Here is a 22,278-nt window from a genome sequence, read left to right on the forward strand (position 1 = left end):
TAACCACAGGAAAAATAATTATTGCTTACGTAAAATAATAATAATAATCACAACATAAAACTAGTGTAGTATGTCTACTGTCGACAAGATTTAATATTGCACTGATTATTATTTACGAATTGCATGATCATTCTTCTGTGTTAAATATCTGTAACAGTATGCTGTATTGTCGGTGTCCGTTTTGCTATTTATTATTTTTGTTGTTGGTAAGCTGTATATGTGGAGCATCTCCAACGTAAGTCTTTTGTTGTAATGACTCTCTGATTGTAATACTCTCACTCCATCGATGTTGGGTATGTGGTTATGATGCTTAAAGTGTTCTGGAAGCGTTGCTTTTTGTGATACATTTACATTTCTCAATTCAATGTCAGACTTGTATGCAGACATGCGTGTTTTGAAAGAAAAACATTTTTTCATTATCGCAAATCGTCATATTCTTAATCCTATCCCTAAATTGCACCGAATCTCTTATATTGTAAATTGAATATTCAGTCAAGTTTTTGAGTATATTCACTATATATTTGCACAAGTTGAAGTAGAGTTTATCGACGAGCAAATTGGTCTTAGAGGGTAACCAACTTGGTGGATTTTTGGTAATCCATATATCCTTGGTGCAGTAGCTGTTTCTGTCTTTAATCGTCTTTTCTCCATTGCTGTGATTATCTGGTTGTTAAACAATTCTTCCTTCATTTATTATTTTTCTTCTGTAAACCTGACGTTGGATCTTTGGTGATGCGCTGGTATGTCATCATGTCAGATAATAATGTCTGCATTCTTTCTTGATAATCTTTTTTCCTCATACCTACAGTTGGGTTACATTTATCTGCATTTAGTATTAATATGTCTGTTATTTCTAAGAAATTTTCGTGTTCCTTCGACTGTGCTTTTAATAAATATGTCTCTTGAGCTTTCTCTCATTTTGTTTGTATGTGTTTCGATCATTGTTGTAAGTTCAGTTCTCCCAATTTCTTGTCGTTCTTTATCGTCGTTGGTCTGTATTATGTCTTCGGCATCGGCAATGAATTTAAATAAAATTAAAGTAAAAATTTAACGTCATCAGGGAGTGTTGTGTTGGTCTTGTTGACGAACCAATGGTCATTGTGTTGTATGTTAAGTTCTTTGGTTAGAGTTTTTTGATGTTTGTTTTTATATATTGTAGTTTCTGCGATCCTGTTACTATGATGTTTTCGTTCATCTGGACTTTGGGTGTTTCCTCTTCTGTTGTTTTTAATGTTGCTTCACTGGTTTTTAGTTCTTCATGTTTTTGTTTTATTATTAAAATTAGTATTTTACCTTGGAAAGTTTCTATATGCGATCTTAGGGTAGTTAGAATGTGGTGGTTGTAGTAGTTGGTTTTAAATACTTTTGGTATGTTCTTCATAGACTTCTTTATAAAATTCGGAATAAGAAAAATTAAGAATTAGAAAAATTACTGCAGATTCTTCTTCTTCTCGCTCACAGTATCTAATTCATGTACTGTGGAATGATAGCCCAATAGTTTCTGTACGTTAAATATGCAATGCGGAACGTGAGAAATGGAACAGTTGAGTGATGTGCTGCATACGATCTGTTGTACGACTTTTTTATGCGCTACTGGTTATTTACTCATTTTTTATGTAAATTAGTTCCGGTTTTTATGTATTTTGATTGTATTTACTTATTATTGCGTAATCATAGGTTATTTTATATGGAATTACGTGACCAATTTTTCGTTTTTTATATAATTTTCTGCGACTTTTTGGAAAATTTGTATCAAATATTTTGTGTTGTGCAAACGAATCGTTGAACTAAAAATGCTAATACTCAATGTACATACCTGCTCAATTCCTCTAGTTATCTTTTTGTTTTAGTTACCCTGCCAGCATTTGGAAGTGAGTTTCTCACTCCCTCACCTAGGAAGACACTCCGGAGACACGCCAAAGAAGATCGTTGGTGAATTACACAAACAATTTCTATAGCCTTATAGTGACTACCTTTTATCGCGTATGGCGACGCTTCGGAGCGACTTCTGAGTGACTTCCAAGGCGATTGTTTACATTTAATTAATGATTCAACTCATTTGAACAAATATAGAACATTTTTCTATCTGATGATAATATGAGACGGTGGTGCAGTGGTAAGCATACTCGCTTTGCACTCTGAAGGTCCGGGTTCGCTTCCCAAGTCAGGCAACAAAACATCACATTTTTAAAATGACAAAATTAATGTAGGCGGAATTTGAAAGAATAATTTCTCTAAAAGAGACGAGAAATAAAAATAAACAAAATAAAAAAGTAAATAAAAAAAAATTAAATAAAAATAAATTGAAGAAAATAAAAAATATTTTTTTAATTACAAGAACTATAGCGGAAATGATCTTCTAGAAGTGTCGCTGGAGTGACTTCCAAGACGACACGCCGGCGTGGTTCATTTCTTCACAACGGAGGTCACTCCAGGGTGACTTCCGCGAATATCGCCGCGACTGTTTTCATCGCCCTGGGCGACACGACTAAGTCACTTTAGCGATAGTTTTTGCTTGCAGGGTAATGACCAGGCTTGTTACCAATGAGCGTGTGTGTGTGAATTTAAAGATGTTTTTGTCCACAGCTTTTGGACTTCTTCTCTAGAACATTTGTTCAGTGGCTTTATTTCTCCAATAGATCTGTGTGTGCAACAGATTGATGATGTTTGTTGTTATGTCGTTCCCATGTAAACGCATAAACGATGAACAATGCAATTTTTGTGGTTTTTATGTTAGAAAACCAGCAATTTTTCCGGAATAATTTTTCTATTTCTGGAACAGAATCCTATCCTAGTCCTTACTAGGATTACTCGAAGGACCATATGTTAGCTCCCCTGTGGTCGTTGACCTGGAGCTATGATTTTTATAGTGGGTTTCCTGACTGATAAAGGAAACAACAAAATGAATTCAACTTGAATTCATGCGCTGTTGCGACTTGCTTTATTGAAGGACGATCAAATGGTATGTTTGACAAAAAAAAAAAACTCAATTAAAAATATGAGAATTGAGTATTAATTAATAGTTCAGTTGGAGCGCAAATAAGAGTAAATGAGAAATTCATAGAACTTAAATTAGAATTTAAAGAAAAATGATTGTCTAAGTCTGGAGTTTCCCCCATTGGCTTAACTTCATCACTTTCCTCTTTGCAGAGAAAAATGTTTACAAAACGCACTGACAGCTTGCAAAATTAACTGATCGCTACCAATATCATGATTTCATCCCGGCGAAGGGAATTATCAATTGGCTTTTCAGTTTTTGAAATGATGAATTTTTAGTGAAAACCTGAACTCTTTAAGCATCGAGTATTCTCATGTTAATGAGAATGATGCTCACTTTTCGGCTTTCCCAAAAAACACCAGAACAAAATATTTGCAAGCTGACAGCACGATTCAACTAAGAAATCATCGATTTCTGTTAAGTTGAAATAACATCAACACAGTTACCTGTGAGTATGTCGTTGGAATTTTATTTACAAAATTCCGTTTTGCGCGAGCCTTCGCTGTTTTGTGTTTGTTTTGTTTTAGTTGAAGATTCAATCATATGATTGTCTAAGTCTGGAGTTTCCCCCATTGGCTTAACTTCATCACTTTCCTCTTTGCAGAGAAAAATGTTTACAAAACGCACTGACAGCTTGCAAAATTAACTGATCGCTACCAATATCATGATTTCATCCCGGCGAAGGGAATTATCAATTGGCTTTTCAGTTTTTGAAATGATGAATTTTTAGTGAAAACCTGAACTCTTTAAGCATCGAGTATTCTCATGTTAATGAGAATGATGCTCACTTTTCGGCATTCCCAAAAAACACCAGAACAAAATATTTGCAAGCTGACAGCACGATTCAACTAAGAAATCATCGATTTCTGTTAAGTTGAAATAACATCAACACAGTTACCTGTGAGTATGTCGTTGGAATTTTATTTACAAAATTCCGTTTTGCGCGAGCCTTCGCTGTTTTGTGTTTGTTTTGTTTTAGTTGAAGATTCAATCATATGATTGTCTAAGTCTGGAGTTTCCCCCATTGGCTTAACTTCATCACTTTCCTCTTTGCAGAGAAAAATGTTTACAAAACGCACTGACAGCTTGCAAAATTAACTGATCGCTACCAATATCATGATTTCATCCCGGCGAAGGGAATTATCAATTGGCTTTTCAGTTTTTGAAATGATGAATTTTTAGTGAAAACCTGAACTCTTTAAGCATCGAGTATTCTCATGTTAATGAGAATGATGCTCACTTTTCGGCTTTCCCAAAAAACACCAGAACAAAATATTTGCAAGCTGACAGCACGATTCAACTAAGAAATCATCGATTTCTGTTAAGTTGAAATAACATCAACACAGTTACCTGTGAGTATGTCGTTGGAATTTTATTTACAAAATTCCGTTTTGCGCGAGCCTTCGCTGTTTTGTGTTTGTTTTGTTTTAGTTGAAGATTCAATCATATGATTGTCTAAGTCTGGAGTTTCCCCCATTGGCTTAACTTCATCACTTTCCTCTTTGCAGAGAAAAATGTTTACAAAACGCACTGACAGCTTGCAAAATTAACTGATCGCTACCAATATCATGATTTCATCCCGGCGAAGGGAATTATCAATTGGCTTTTCAGTTTTTGAAATGATGAATTTTTAGTGAAAACCTGAACTCTTTAAGCATCGAGTATTCTCATGTTAATGAGAATGATGCTCACTTTTCGGCTTTCCCAAAAAACACCAGAACAAAATATTTGCAAGCTGACAGCACGATTCAACTAAGAAATCATCGATTTCTGTTAAGTTGAAATAACATCAACACAGTTACCTGTGAGTATGTCGTTGGAATTTTATTTACAAAATTCCGTTTTGCGCGAGCCTTCGCTGTTTTGTGTTTGTTTTGTTTTAGTTGAAGATTCAATCATATGATTGTCTAAGTCTGGAGTTTCCCCCATTGGCTTAACTTCATCACTTTCCTCTTTGCAGAGAAAAATGTTTACAAAACGCACTGACAGCTTGCAAAATTAACTGATCGCTACCAATATCATGATTTCATCCCGGCGAAGGGAATTATCAATTGGCTTTTCAGTTTTTGAAATGATGAATTTTTAGTGAAAACCTGAACTCTTTAAGCATCGAGTATTCTCATGTTAATGAGAATGATGCTCACTTTTCGGCTTTCCCAAAAAACACCAGAACAAAATATTTGCAAGCTGACAGCACGATTCAACTAAGAAATCATCGATTTCTGTTAAGTTGAAATAACATCAACACAGTTACCTGTGAGTATGTCGTTGGAATTTTATTTACAAAATTCCGTTTTGCGCGAGCCTTCGCTGTTTTGTGTTTGTTTTGTTTTAGTTGAAGATTCAATCATATGATTGTCTAAGTCTGGAGTTTCCCCCATTGGCTTAACTTCATCACTTTCCTCTTTGCAGAGAAAAATGTTTACAAAACGCACTGACAGCTTGCAAAATTAACTGATCGCTACCAATATCATGATTTCATCCCGGAGAAGGAATTATCAATTGGCTTTTCAGTTTTTGAAATGATGAATTTTTAGTGAAAACCTGAACTCTTTAAGCATCGAGTATTCTCATGTTAATGAGAATGATGCTCACTTTTCGGCTTTCCCAAAAAACACCAGAACAAAATATTTGCAAGCTGACAGCACGATTCAACTAAGAAATCATCGATTTCTGTTAAGTTGAAATAGCATCAACACAGTTACCTGTGAGTATGTCGTTGGAATTTTATTTACAAAATTCCGTTTTGCGCGAGCCTTCGCTGTTTTGTGTTTGTTTTGTTTTAGTTGAAGATTCAATCATATGATTGTCTAAGTCTGGAGTTTCCCCCATTGGCTTAACTTCATCACTTTCCTCTTTGCAGAGAAAATGTTTACAAAACGCACTGACAGCTTGCAAAATTAACTGATCGCTACCAATATCATGATTTCATCCCGGCGAAGGGAATTATCAATTGGCTTTCAGTTTTTGAAATGATGAATTTTTAGTGAAAACCTGAACTCTTTAAGCATCGAGTATTCTCATGTTAATGAGAATGATGCTCACTTTTCGGCTTTCCCAAAAACACCAGAACAAAATATTTGCAAGCTGACAGCACGATTCAACTAAGAAATCATCGATTTCTGTTAAGTTGAAATAACATCAACACAGTTACCTGTGAGTATGTCGTTGGAATTTTATTTACAAAATTCCGTTTTGCGCGAGCCTTCGCTGTTTTGTGTTTGTTTTGTTTTAGTTGAAGATTCAATCATATGATTGTCTAAGTCTGGAGTTTCCCCCATTGGCTTAACTTCATCACTTTCCTCTTTGCAGAGAAAAATGTTTACAAAACGCACTGACAGCTTGCAAAATTAACTGATCGCTACCAATATCATGATTTCATCCCGGCGAAGGGAATTATCAATTGGCTTTTCAGTTTTTGAAATGATGAATTTTTAGTGAAAACCTGAACTCTTTAAGCATCGAGTATTCTCATGTTAATGAGAATGATGCTCACTTTTCGGCTTTCCCAAAAAACACCAGAACAAAATATTTGCAAGCTGACAGCACGATTCAACTAAGAAATCATCGATTTCTGTTAAGTTGAAATAACATCAACACAGTTACCTGTGAGTATGTCGTTGGAATTTTATTTACAAAATTCCGTTTTGCGCGAGCCTTCGCTGTTTTGTGTTTGTTTTGTTTTAGTTGAAGATTCAATCATATGATTGTCTAAGTCTGGAGTTTCCCCCATTGGCTTAACTTCATCACTTTCCTCTTTGCAGAGAAAAATGTTTACAAACGCACTGACAGCTTGCAAAATTAACAGATCGCTACCAATATCATGATTTCATCCCGGCGAAGGGAATTATCAATTGGCTTTTCAGTTTTTGAAATGATGAATTTTTAGTGAAAACCTGAACTCTTTAAGCATCGAGTATTCTCATGTTAATGAGAATGATGCTCACTTTTCGGCTTTCCCAAAAAACACCAGAACAAAATATTTGCAAGCTGACAGCACGATTCAACTAAGAAATCATCGATTTCTGTTAAGTTGAAATAACATCAACACAGTTACCTGTGAGTATGTCGTTGGAATTTTATTTACAAAATTCCGTTTTGCGCGAGCCTTCGCTGTTTTGTGTTTGTTTTGTTTTAGTTTGAAGATTCAATCATATGATTGTCTAAGTCTGGAGTTTCCCCCATTGGCTTAACTTCATCACTTTCCTCTTTGCAGAGAAAAATGTTTACAAAACGCACTGACAGCTTGCAAAATTAACTGATCGCTACCAATATCATGATTTCATCCCGGAGAAGGGAATTATCAATTGGCTTTTCAGTTTTTGAAATGATGAATTTTTAGTGAAAACCTGAACTCTTTAAGCATCGAGTATTCTCATGTTAATGAGAATGATGCTCACTTTTCGGCTTTCCCAAAAACACCAGAACAAATATTTGCAAGCTGACAGCACGATTCAACTAAGAAATCATCGATTTCTGTTAAGTTGAAATAGCATCAACACAGTTACCTGTGAGTATGTCGTTGGAATTTTATTTACAAAATTCCGTTTTGCGCGAGCCTTCGCTGTTTTGTGTTTGTTTTGTTTTAGTTGAAGATTCAATCATATGATTGTCTAAGTCTGGAGTTTCCCCCATTGGCTTAACTTCATCACTTTCCTCTTTGCAGAGAAAAATGTTTACAAAACGCACTGACAGCTTGCAAAATTAACTGATCGCTACCAATATCATGATTTCATCCCGGCGAAGGGAATTATCAATTGGCTTTTCAGTTTTTGAAATGATGAATTTTTAGTGAAAACCTGAACTCTTTAAGCATCGAGTATTCTCATGTTAATGAGAATGATGCTCACTTTTCGGCTTTCCCAAAAAACACCAGAACAAAATATACAAAAAATGAACGGTAATTAAAATGAGTTATTAATTACAATGTAAATTCAAAGAAAAATGAGAGTAGTTATTTGAACATTTAAGAGAAACAAATTTAAATAAAACTCAAAAATATAAAATATATAAAACTGGTTAAACAGTGGGTTCAACACCATCCACCATCTTATGGAGGGTACAATTAAATTTGTCATTCCGTTTGTAACACGTCGAAGTATTCATCGGCGACCCTATAAAGTAAGTATATATATTTTTGACCAGGGTAAAATTCTAAATCGATATAACATTGTTCATCGGTCCGTCTGTTGAAATCAAGATACAGCTTGCAATTATTATGATAGAGCTTCGTAATTTGATACAGAAGTTTCTATTGCTCCTAGGATGTTTGGTATTGCAAATAGGCTATGTGGGTCCACGTTTTGATATAGCCCCCATAGAACAGTACCACCCGATTTTTGGTATTTTGAAGGTTTTAGCCTCATTATCACAACGAAATGGCTCAAATTTGGTAATTTGTCTTTGTTGGGATATTAAACAAAATTTGTAGGTAAAGATCCATGCCTTCGTATAGCCCCATAGAACGGTGCATACTGATTTTCGGTATTTAGCAGGTTGTAGCTACAATAATCCACGGTACATCCTGATTTTCGGTATTTAGAAGGTTGTGGCTACAATAATCCACCGAAATAACTGAAACTTGGTGTTTAGTTTTTATTTGGGGTATAAAAAATTGCCTTCATATAGCCCTCATAGAACGATACTTCCCGATTTCCGGTATTTTGAAGGTTGTGGCCTCAATATTCCACCGAAATGGCTGAAATTTGGTTTTAAGTCTTCCTTAAGTTTAAAAGCTTTCCGCAAGAAATTTGTAGGGATAGATCAACTTTTTAATATAGGCGTCATAGAACGGAGGTATCGTTCTATGAGGGCTATATTAAGTTCGGTATTGTTAAGGTTAGCCACATTGTTTTACGAAAAACATATAATTTTGTGCTTAATTTTTAATTTAATTTAAAATTTATCCAATAAAAATATTTTATTTAACATAAACGAATTCATATATAAATTAATTAAGTTATCAAAAATTAGAATTTGAAAAAATATTCCGTATGTTAAGAATTTGACTATTTTCCGTTTGAGAACAGACTTCAATGCCCCCTTTCCAAAATGACATCTTGGGAATCATTTATTTCTATTGTCAATAAGGTGTAAAGGCCCAAACCCAAGCAGATCGTATCTTGCTTTGTTTGCTTTGCTCTCGTAAAAGAATAAATGAAAAAGGGCAACCTAGTTCGAATTTGTCTTTGTAGTTCTTTATTCTTCAACCATACATGAAGCGAAAGCAAGAAAAATCCATTGAGTTTTAACCTTAATTATACTAAAATTCGATGTTTTTTTTTTATCAAAGTTCAGCTTTGTGGGAAGTTTTGTAATTTCCCATTTACACAATGGCATCCCTAGACAACTGCAGTTTTCAGAAAAATACCGGTACTAGCACATTCACTGAATGACGAATTTTTTATTTTAACTATTGATATTTTCAGTGTTCAATTAAACCGTGAACCGTGAAAACAAAAATAAAATTTGTGTTGTTGAAAATCATTTTCACGTAAAAAGCTATTAAAGACTATAGGTAATTAGGCAAAATTATTGGCATTTTCAAGTAAGAAGATATGAAAAACTGTGTATTATTACAATAAATTATTGGCATATAAATAAAATTGTATCTCCAAAATGTCGGATTCAAACAAAATTTTTGAATACTTCACCAAAGATGATGAGAAAATTCCAAGTGCAATTGCTTGGTAAAAATTGGGGATGTAGAAAAAAGCGGAGACAAAACATTCAGTTTTAATCTAACAAAAACATGACAGAGGAAACCTTTAAGTTGTCAATTACAAATATGGTTACTAAAAATTTAGTACCAGTGACTTTCTTCGGAAGAAACTTTCAGAAATTTAAATGGGGAAATGACAAAAATTGTTATTGTCTCGCATTTTAACTTAAAAAACAGACTTAATGGAAGACATTAAAGAGTAATTAATGTATCTTAAAATGTATGGATGTACGAGAGAGACATCGTACCTATTTCTATGGAATCAATATTCGGTATGTGTCCCATAATAACAAATCAATAATAAAAATGCTTGCAATGAAGGAATAGAATATTTTTACAAGTATTTGAAGGATATGGAACAAACCATTCTCAAATATATGTTAAAAATGTCTAAAGAATTCAATTTGGAGGAAAATGCGATAATTAATAATGAAAGTATTTCGGCATTACTTTCAAAGCTACGGGATGTAGCTACAATAGCAAGAATGGCAAAAATAGATTCTATTTTAACAATAAGGCTGACAAATGTGCAATTTTGGATCAAAAAACACGATGGGGAAGCACGTATGAAATGATAAAACGCCTTCTATAATTGCGTCCCAATATTGAGGCTATGGGAAATTCCAATATTTAGTTGTCAGAATCAACTTGGAATAAGGCAGCTTCTGTAGAAAACATTTTGGAAATAGCATATATCGCAACCAAGAAACTACAGGCCGACATCTGGACTCTTAGTAATGAACCTCAATCATCATGTGAGACCGGATACAGCTAATTAAACCACAGAATATTATTACAAAAAAAAATGCGTTTTTTAAAAAATGGATAAAATTAAAAAAAAAAATAAAAAATGGATTTTTTATGCAGTAGTGGACAAATATTTCACGGAAGCAAACACATTGTGCTTAGCGTAAATGCAATGCCACCTACACAAGTAAGCCTTGAAAGGATCTTTTTAGCACTCAAATTAGTAAAGAGCGACTTAAGCCTCAATGGTCAATTCAATTTTATTTTTAAGAACTAATAATTAACTGTGTTGATTATAATTATTTTGTTCTTGGGATGAGAGGCCATGGTGACTATATAAATAAAGCAAAAGGAAATTTTTGCCATAGGTAAAGTTTCTAACTTACGTCATGATATTGTCTTTTTAAAATGCTTGAGAAAACAGCATGTCTTTTTTGTTGAACCGTAGTAAAAATACCACAAGATGAGATTTTTCAATATCCAAGTATTCTACAAAATATTGCTCAGAATATTTTAGATACGGTTCAAATCGATTTTGTCGGATTTTCATCGTCCTTTTTTATTTTTCCCTGACAATATCACGCCGTAAGTCAGAAATTTGACCTATAGTGAAAATGTCATGTGGGGTTAAATAACCCCACACAAAGGCCTTTTATTCCAATTTGAGTCACAGTGTTATTAAATGTTTGTATATGTATGTGTTATAATAATATATAAAATTAAAATAAAATAATATTTTTGATATGTATTCTAAGTTGATATTATTGTATAAAATGAATTACTTTTTGTTTATTTCCTTAAATAACAAATAATGTAATGTACATACTAAAAATAGAAAAAGTAAAGTTTTTTAGACAGTGGTTTTCAACGAAGTGGAATAACTTAATGTATTAATAATATAATAATAATAATAATAATAATAATAATAATAATAATAAAAAATATAACAATAATATTTTTGTTACGTATTCTTAGTTGAGGAACAATGTATCTTATTATATTTCAATTTGACTGAATATTTACACATTCTGGGTTTACGAACCACAGAGTAAAAACATTTACCTATAAATAATGCTTTAAGAGATCCATAGGGATCCCAGGATTGCTGAATCCTCTAACTGCAATGTTTGTCTTTTTCGGAGTCGACTCCGGAGTCGTGAAAAAATGGTCTTAAGTCGGATTCGGGCAATTTTTAACTCGACTCCGAAGCCTTGTTCTGGGTCCAGAAGTCTACGCTAAGGTAATGAGCCTCAGTGCTATTCTATACCTGGTTTAATATGGGTTCAACTCACCATCTTTGCTTGGGCATTCGAATGAAATCCGACTAGAATTAGCTGCTTCATGGAGGCTAAATCTGAGACGATATGGGCAAAACTGAGTATTTTTTATTCCTCTGCCCTCTAATGTACTTGTTAACTTAGGTTAACTCCTTGCCTTTTATCGACGCTTTGCGTCGTCTAATACAATATTTGTTTTTTTTTTAATATTACAACTTTTCACATAACAACGGTTGTGCGTGTACCATTCTTACATCATGTCTTTAAAGTCCATTTTAGTTATACCTTACTTTAAGAAAATTAAAGAATAAAGTTCGCATTACCAGGGATTTGTTATTACATCTTCCATTTAATATAAATGTTAAATTTTGTAAAAATATGGCAATATCAAGCAAAAAGTCTGTATACATAAAATATACTCAAATCTGATTGGTTGATTTGAATTTGCTGAAAATTTTTTCTTGCTATTGGTGCAGCATACTATCGGGCGCAGTTTAAATTTTAAAAGGATCACAAAGTTCCTTTTGGTTTATCTGACAATTATTATTAAAGGAAACATGTAAGAACAAAAAATGGGTTATCTGTCCGAAACCGGCCAAAATTTTACTACTGAAAGGATGTAATAATGGGCCTATGAAGCTTTATTTGTCAAATTGTTAAAGTTAAACTCAAACCTACCAAAGCCTACAGTAAGTTTGACCACCAGGTCTTATGTGAATAATATGTACAATAAAAGGACGTTAGAAGGTTTGATCGTGGGTTGCGAGCCGCTGGACAAAACACTATGGTTTCGGTTCAATCCGGTACGAAAGAACCCGATGCTGTTGAATTTGTTACTGTTTTATATGGTGAACACATTATACATTATACGTTAAAATAAGATCTGCACAACAAAAATTATTTAGTGTCAGTCAAATAGTATTGGTTACATATGAAAAATAATCAATAACACAATTTCTTTATATTACTTATGTGTTTTTCAGGTTTACAAACAAACATTGAAGCAGTAAGCGGCGAAACGGTATACCTACCGTGCAACGTCAGTACTACTGATGGGGATAAAGTGGTTTTAATATTGTGGTACCGTCAGGACAAAGGAACGCCTATATACAGGTAAAGTAAAAATATATTGATTAACTTGAAAAAATCATATGAGGAAATTAGTAAATTAAGGACGGAATCAATTTTTCTCGTAAGGGGAATAGTTCGTATCGCATTATAACTACAATAGTTCTACTCTCAGGTACTGCTTACACTTTTATACTACTCAGTTTGTTTATTAAATACTTTTTACGCGGCCTAAAATAATATTGGCCCAAAAGGTAATTTACGTGGATGCTGTAGCCATATTTTTAATATTTGTACGTTCCGGATCTAACAAATCTCTCACCACGAAAAGCCAACTACTGAAACACCGGAAACAATAAGTTCTAAAATAGAAAAATCATCGAATATTTTTATTAAAATATTATGTACTAAATCGCGTTTTCTGCGGATATAAAGATAAAGTGATTCTAATAATTACGCGATTTAAACGTATTTTAAATGCAGTCCACTATAACGGGTGGTATAAAATCGAAACTTGTATGCTAATCCTTATAATTTAGGTGTCATTTGATTTTCGTGAAGTTTCGGTTCAAAAGTTTTTTATATAATTTTATGGCGGTTATATGTACCCATTCCGCGAATACTGAATATTTCAATTTCAATTCAATAGCTTTATTTTTTCAAAAACTTTATAATATGAAAAAGTTTGTAAAAGTATTTACATACCTACAGATATAAGTATTTGGAAAAATAAAGGTTTACGGCATGTTTGTTAATAAACCGCCTGCCTGAATGATTAATATTTGCCTGTTGTTTACGCCGGATTTCCCCAACTGGCAACCCTATTTCTATTTTTCAGCATTCCGAAATATTTCTATTCGACATCCCTAATTGTACCTTGTATGCTCTCATTCTCTCTCTGAATTTCATTACTAAACTTACATTGTAATTTTCTTCATAATAAACATTTGTTAACTAAGCATCAACCAGTAGTGTTGTCCTTGGTAAGCAGCCGCTTTGTTTCACTGAATTCAATAAAGAACCATTATTGTTCTTGCTTTCAAATCCTAATTCATTGCACTTTTCTTTCGTTTTTCATTTCATTATTCCTTGGTGGATGAATCTTGAGAAAAATATTTCCACTATTGAAATATTTTCGAGGCTCACAGCAAGAACCCACCGCCCTTCATTCTGTGAGAGCACCCACAATTGGCGTTTTCATTTTGGTCCTAATAGAGCCGGATTGCGAGTTTTTGTTGCTGAGATTTCATCAAGTTCATCTTTTCATTCTATCGTCATCATTATACCCTACACCACTATGTGGAAAGGGTATTATAAGTTTGTTTTGGGAAAAATTCATGTAACACCGCTAAATATTCGTCGGAGACCCCCAATGTGGTATACCAATCTTCATATCTCGGCGAGATAAAGCGATTTTGAGATGTGTGTCCGTCCGTCCGTCCGTGTGTCCATTATAAATTGTAATCAATCACGAACTTGGTATGGAGGTCGGTTTCACATAAGAATAGATCGCTATTTTAATTGGTGATGATCGTGAAATATTTAGTGGGTGAAATGGACCAAAAACATAATTTTTATCCGATTTTGTAGCTGCTCTGTTGGTCGCAATAATAATCCGATCGCCTCGAAATTTTAAATAAGGTAAGAGTATATGACAAAGAAGAAGCATGCAATTTGAGATGGCGATCAGATAGTATTTAGAAGGTTAAATGGACCACAACTTTTGTGTGAAAGTTGTGAAAAACAGTGTATATCTTTATTCCTGAAAGACACACTCCCCACTCGTGAGTTATATTTGGAAGACGATTTCTTGACCTTTCAATTGATGTAAATTATGTTTATGTACGTGATCAGATAACAGAGTTACAGCCTAATATATCCAGTTTTTTGTTTGTAGTGTAATCATAAACCCGCTAGAGGCCGTAATATAGCTCAATAGTCACGAAATTTTGCACGAGGTAAGAGTTTAGGTTGAAAAAAATGCCTATAATTTTGCATGATGATCTGATATTATTTAGCGGGTGAAATGGACCATTACATTTGTATAAAAATTACAAAAAAATATTTTTGGTCTATATTTTTTTCCTGGAGGGCATATACCGGCAAAGATCAAAATAGAACTACTGATCTTCCCCCCGATGATAATTGCAATAAAGTGTCTGCTAGGTGACGGGACTACTGCTAAATATATAATGGGTTATGTGTAGAGAACCACATTTTCCCATTCCCAGTTGTTGCATATTACATGGTGCCCTAACGTTTTAATTGTCCAATTGGATTTTATACATATATTGCAGCATGATTCGCTTTGCCACCCTCTTTCACAACGATTCCCCAGCCAGGCAAAATCAAATTTAAAAACGGTTTTAATACGCGACGAGTTAATACATATATGTAGTGGTGTAGGGTATCACATGATCGGCCCGTCCGACTATAGCCCCCTCTTACTTGTTCCATTCTACATTTCTTCGATAAAAATGTAAGTTTGTGCTTTGTATATTCGATTCCCTAAAGTGAAACACTAGTGCATACATGAAGTGATATTCAAGTCCAAAGTTCAAGTGCGTTTTGCCATCGGCAATTTGATTTTTCAATTTTATTTCGCGCACAGTGTTCCGAAATCTCTTTCCAATTTTCTCCAAGAAGTTCAATTTATTCCATGCAATTAAATTCGAACATTTAATTATTCTTCCAATTCTCAATTAATTTGTTCATTTTAAGTAGTTCGAAAATTATTATTTTTTCCTATTGAAATAATAATTTTATTAAATTCCATTCTCCTATTCCTATTTTATTCTTACTATTCAAATATTCAATTTATTTTTTCGACTCGCGACAGCGTGTTCTCTGCATAGCATTTTTTCCGTGCACTTTGTCGCGAGAATATTTCGTTTGCATTTTTTCCACTCCTTTTCTATTAATTTGCTGGTGTGTTTATCTCTATCCATAATCGTTCAATCATTACAACAATAGTTGTTGTTAGAGACCCAACCATCATTGCAGTCTCTTTATCAACAGAACTGTTTTCTCATATAAACACCCACACAAACATTTGTTCCATTATTTCTCGTTGGTTTCTGTTGAGTCGTTTACTCGTTCAGCCACCAACCAGTGATCGATTGTGTGTTTTCACTCAACAGTGATTAATAGATTCTCACTGCGATTCTCTTCATTTATACGTCCACCCTACAGCAAGCCCGTTTACATGGTCGCACTATAACTTGTTGTGACATATACATATTGTTATATATCTTATATATATAAATGAGCTTGGTGATAAGTGATTGACTGACTGACTGACTGACTGACTGACTCATCATCAACGCCCAGCCAAAACGGCTAAAGCTAGGAGCTTGAAATTTTACCAGTGGGTCACTGTTGATGCAAATGTGCGAGATAAGGCCGGGTTTTAGAAAATTCGTCCTGGAACCACAAAAAATAACAACAACAAAAATCCTTATTTTTCATTATTATTACGTACTTATGCACTTAGTTGGCCCTCTGCAAGACATGTGTCAAATTAACAATGCTATAACTTCATGATACCGTAAACGATCACACATAATTTCAAATTTTGTAGTTTACTTCTAGGCGCACTTATTTACCGTAAACCACTAAATAATAGAAAGACAAGACATTTGTTATCTTCCATTGCAACAGATGTCGTGAATAACTAAATGTTTGCAAATCAATGAAAGTGCAATAAAATTGTGCATACTACCACTATTTATTTGCAATTAAGAATTTTATCGTATATGGAGATGTACAGTCATAACTATTCAATTTCAAAATCTGTAATTTGAAGAAATCGAAAACTAATTAATGAAATCAATAATAGGCCCCAGGAATATAGGAATTTGGTATGGAAATCAAGGTTGGGAAGTGGTGCTTCTAAAAGGAAATGGTTTGGAAAATTACCAATCATGTGTACGAAAAGTATTAAATGGTACTAAATTTAGTACAATTTAGATTTGGGTGAACGTAAAGAGCTGGAAACCTGAAATTTGGAATTAAGGTTACTGTTGTAGTGTAGGATTGTGATATGAGGGTAGTTTTGGAAATTCGTGCTTATGTGTATGAAAAGTACTAAATGGTACTAAATTTGATACAATGGGGATTTGGGTGAACGGATAATAGCTGGAATCTCGATATTTGGAATTGAGATTACAGGTGGGGTGTAGGATTGAGGTAGTTTTGAAAATTCGTACTTATGGGTACGAAAAGTACTAAATGGTACTAAATTTAGTACAATTTGGATTTGAATGAACGGATAGAGCTGGAAACCTGAAATTTGGAATTAATATTACTGTTGAAGTGTAGGATTGAGATATGAGGGTAGTTTTGGAAATTAGTACTTATGTGTACGAAAAGTACTAAATAGTACTAAATTTGGTACAATAGGGATTTGGGTGAACGGATAGAGCTGGAATCCTGATATTTGGAATTGAGATTACTGTTGGAGTGTAGGATTGAAGAACTTTTGGAAATTCGTACTTATGTGTATGAAAAGTACTAAATGGTACTAAATTTGATACAATGGGGATTTGGGTAAACGGATAAAAGCTGGAATCTCGAAATTTGGAATTGAGATTACTGGTGGGGTGTAGGATTGAGGTAGTTTTGAAAATTCGTACTTATGGGTACGAAAAGTACTAAATGGTACTAAATTTAGTGCAATTTGGATTTGGGTGAACGTATGTATGTAGCTGGAAACCTGAAATTTGGAATTAAGATTACTGTGAAGTGTAGGACTGAGATATGAGGGTGGTTTTGGAAATTCGTACTTATGTGTTCGAAAAGTACTAAATTTGGTACAATAGGGATTCGAGTGAACGGACAGAGCTGGAATCCTGAAATTTGAAATTGAGATTATTGTTGGAGCATAGGATTGGGGAAATTTTGGAAATTCGTATTTATGTGTACGAATAGTACTAAATGGTACTAAATTTAGTACAATTTAGATTTGGGTGAAAGGAAAGAGCTGGAAACCTGAAATTTGGAATTAATATTACTGTTGAAGTGCAGGATTGAGATATGAGGGTGGTTTTGGAAATTAGTAGTTATGTGTACGGAAAGTACTAAATGGAACTAAATTTTGTATAATGGGTATTTGGGTGAACGGATAGCTCTGGAATCTCGAAATTTGGAACTGAGATTACTGGTGGAGTTTAGTATTGTGGAAGTTTTGGAAATTCGTACATAGGGTACGAAAAATACTAAATAGCACTAAATTTGGTACAGTTTCGATTTGGGTGAACGGATAGAGTTTGATTCCTCAAATTTGGACTGAGGATCACTGATGAAGAGTAAGAAATATGCACCAAACGGTTTTTGGAAACTTGAGTGTACGAAAAGTACTAAATGGTACTAAATTTAGTACAATTTGGATTTGGGTGAACGTATAGAGCTGGATTCCTGAAATTTGGAATTGATATTACTGTTGGAGTGTAGGACTGGGGAAGTTTTGGAAATTCTTACTTATGTTAATGAGAAGTACTCAATTTGGGACAATGGGGATTTGGGTGAACGGATATAGTTGGAATCTCGAAATTTGGAATTGAGATTACTGGTGGGGTGTAGAATTGAGGTAGTTTTGAAAATTCGTACTTATGGGTACGAAAAGTACTAAATGATACTAAATTTAGTGCAATTTGGATTTGGGTGAACGTATGTATGTAGCTGGAAACCTGAAATTTGGAATTAAGATTACTGTGAAGTGTAGGACTGAGATATGAGGGTGGTTTTGGAAAGTCGTACTTATGTGTTCGAAAAGTACTAAATTTGGTACAATAGGGATTCGAGTGAACGGACAGAGCTGGAATCCTGAAATTTGAAATTGAGATTATTGTTGGAGCATAGGATTGGGGAAATTTTGGAAATTCGTATTTATGTGTACGAATAGTACTAAATGGTACTAAATTTATTACAATTTGGATTTGGGTGAACGGATAGAACTGGAATCCTGAATTTTAAGTATTTTAATTTTATTTATTTTAATTTAAAGTATGAATTTTAGTAAACGGAAAGAGTTAGAATTTGAAACCCGTTCGCTGTAGGCTATAGAGTAGAATTTGGATTTGGGTGACGGATAGTGTTTGAGTCCTGAAATTTGAAATTAGGATAACTATTGGAGTGTAGGACTGAGGTAGTAAGGGTACGAAAATTACTAAGTGGTACTACCTGTGATACAATTTGGAATCCTGGAATTCGGTCAGACTGCTGTTGGAGTATAAGATTGAGATGGAAGTAGTTTTTGAAATTCGTACTTATGGGTACGAAATGTACCAAATGGTACAACTTGGATTTGAGTGCACGGATAGCGCTGGAATCCTGTTATTTGGAATTATGGTTACTGTTTAAGTGAAGGATTAAGGTTGTTTTGGAAAATCGAATTGTACAGAATTTGGTACAATTTGTTTTTTTGTAAAGGGGTTTTTGGAAATTCGTCGTAGAAAGGTACGAAAAGTGCTAAATTGTACTAAATATGGAATCCATTGTATTAGGCAAACGCGAAGAGCTAGAATTCTGAAATTTTGAACGAGTGGTCATTGGTGGAGAGTTAGGAAGATGTACCAAAGGGTATTTAGAAACTCGTCCTATAAGTGTACGAAAAGTACTAAAAGTTTCTAAATTTGGTACCAATTGCATATTTTTAATGGATAAAGTTAGAATCTTCAAATTTGGTATGGGAATCAAGGTTGGGGAATGGCGTTGAAATAAGGATATGATTTTGGAAGTTCGTTTTTATGATTACGAGCAGTAATAAATTTGGATTTGGGTGAACGGATAGAGATGGAATCCTAAAGTTTTGAATTAAGATTACTGTAGGGGTGTAGTATTGAGATAGTTTTGGAAATTCGTACCTTTGGGTACGAAAAGTACTAAATGGTACTAAATTTGGTACAATTTGGATTTGGATGAACGGAACTAAGATTACTGCCGGACAGTAGAATTGAAGTAGTTTGGAAATTCGTACTTATGGGTACGAAAACCACTAAATTTGGTACAATTTGAATTTTAGTAAACGGATAGTGTTGGAATTAAGATTACTGTAGGAGTGTAGTATTGAGGAAATTTTGAAAAGTCGTACGTATGGGTACGAGAAGTACTAAATATGGTACAATATAGATTTGGGTGAACGTGTAGACCTGGAATCCTGAAAATTTGGGAATGAAATGGTACTAAATTTGATACAATTTGGATTCTGGTGAATTAATAGAGCTGGAATCCTGAAATTTGGAATTACGATTACAGTCGAAGAGTAGGATTCAGGTTGTTTTGAAAAAGCAAACTTATGGTACTAAATTTAATACAATTTGTATGTAGGTGAACGGATAGCGGTGGAATCCTGCAATTTGAAAGTATGATTATTGTAGCCCTGTTGCGTTGAGGAAGTTTTGAAAATTGGTACGAAAATTCTAAATTGTTCTAAATTTTGTACAATTTTAATTTTGTTTAAGGGATAGAGTTTGAATCCTGAAATTTGGAAGTAAGATTACTACTAAAGTGAAGGATTGAGGTAGTTTTGGAAAATCTTACTTATGGATACGAAGAGTTTGACTTGATACTAAGTTTGGTACAATTTGGAATTGGACGAACGGATACAGCTGGAATCTTGAGATTTGGAAATACTGTAATTATTATGGAATTTACTGTAATTATTTTGTATTAATGTCTGTGTATGGATGAGATATATCGTCGAAATACGTACCATAAGTATACGAAAATTATTTAATGGTACTCAATTTGTTTTTGGGTGTAGGGACAGTGCTGGAATTTTTATTTTTTGGAGTTAGGGTGTGTATTGGTGTGCAACGTTGATCTCGCTGTTAATGTGTAAGGGTGAGATACGGCTGATCTTTTTGAAAATCGAACTTAAAGGGTACGTACAGTACTAAGATAAAAATAAATATTGATTAAAATTGGTATTAGTGCGACCAAATTTTCAGTGTTTGTCATTTCCATATTATATATTGTTTATTTGTTTTTTATATGCTTTCCGCATACGAAGTAGCGGGCATTTTGCTAGTTAACGTATATATAAGAAAGGGGTCGAGGCATTTCATTCCTGTCCATTTACACTGCACCATATTACCGCTAGAGGGCGCAGTTAATATACCTAAAATTCCTGAAAAATCTTATTTTTTCACTATTTCTTCCAAATATTCTGTGGGTGTGCGATTATTCTGCATCCCTTGAATATATTATTCAATTCAAAGCCGCAACCTTTTGTTCCATTTTCCGCCGAAAGGTGGCGCCCGTATATAAGAAAATACTAAATATAATTCTTCCGAGAATTCTTCACAATCGACGACTTGATTTGCTGTTCCGGATAGTATTGTCGCATCCCGCCGCTAGGTATCGCTACACATTAATTAAAATAAGCGAAAATCCTTGATTTTTCAGTATTTTTCCAAACTTTTTGGGATTTTCGTTATTCTATCCGAACAGTCTTTAACATTTCCATTTATTCTTATTGTTCCTGATCTCTAGTGCTCCATTCTTCCGCTAGGGGGCGTTATATAAATACAGAAATAACTGAAACACTTTCATTTTTTCAAATTTATCGTGATATTTTCCATTTTTTTTCGAAGCAATTTTTGTCTTTGCAATTTCTGTGGCCTGTTGCGAATTTATTGTGTGCCAACGTCCGAAAGGGGTTGCTTATAGTAAGAAACTGGTCTGTATAAAGTCTATTGTTCCATTACTGAACGATTTCTTCCTGGCTCTTCAATACTTTCTGGATTCTTTATCCAACAATTGTGGTTCCCTGCTCGTATCCTGCCTTATAGTGTATTCCGAAACCTCTAGAGGGCGATTTTTATTCCAGAAAATTCTTTTAAAGTCGCCAATTCCTCAATATTTTCCGACATATATACGAATTTTTCATATTTTCTGAAAAATTATCGGGAAAAGATTTGCCCAGAGTTTCCGAAGTGCTTATTTCTCCTTTTCTGATTTCTGAGGAGACATCGATTTCAGTTTCCATTGGAAAAGGAGAACATTGCTTTTTCTCGTTTCAGCTCCCAATTCAAATATTTCCTCCGATACGATTTCCTGTATTTTCAATCCTATTCCTAATCCATCCTAAGCGTTCGTGGTACGTTTATTTCTTCTGGTGATCGATTCCTTGACATTCACGAAATGGCATTTAATACGTTCGCAGGTTCACTCAGTCGTCTTGAACAGTTCTGTTCTGGCGTGACTAGTGGCATTATCCCACTAACTTCAGCTCAGCTGGTTAAGATTCACATAAGCGAGGTTGAATCTACATGGGCTGAAGTAAAATCCGCTTTCGATGAATGTGTTGAAGAACATAGAAATACTAATTCCCTTAAGGTGAACAGACTTCAACAGAAATTCCAAAACGCGTCAACGATTTATTCCACATGCTTGACGAAATTGAATACAGTTATCGGCGATTTTCAGGCCCCAAGCATATCTCCGAGCCTTAGGGTTCGAGATAT

General features: G+C 34.1%; 1 protein-coding gene across 5 annotated transcripts in view; it reads left to right on the plus strand.

Annotated features, from left to right (window-relative positions):
- side-VII (sidestep VII transmembrane protein) overlaps positions 1-22,278 on the plus strand; it is a 1,783,907-nt gene that overhangs the window by 194,296 nt on the left and 1,567,333 nt on the right. For all 5 annotated transcript variants that reach the window (XM_073992696.1, XM_073992713.1, XM_073992706.1 and 2 more), the window contains one exon: positions 12,727-12,856. In XM_073992696.1, the coding sequence (XP_073848797.1) occupies positions 12,727-12,856 (130 nt within the window). The remainder of the gene's footprint in view (positions 1-12,726; positions 12,857-22,278) is intronic.

Source organism: Musca autumnalis, unplaced genomic scaffold, assembly GCF_047663935.1.
Source record: "Musca autumnalis isolate F117 unplaced genomic scaffold, ASM4766393v1 scaffold_1, whole genome shotgun sequence".
NCBI lineage: Eukaryota > Metazoa > Arthropoda > Insecta > Diptera > Muscidae > Musca > Musca autumnalis.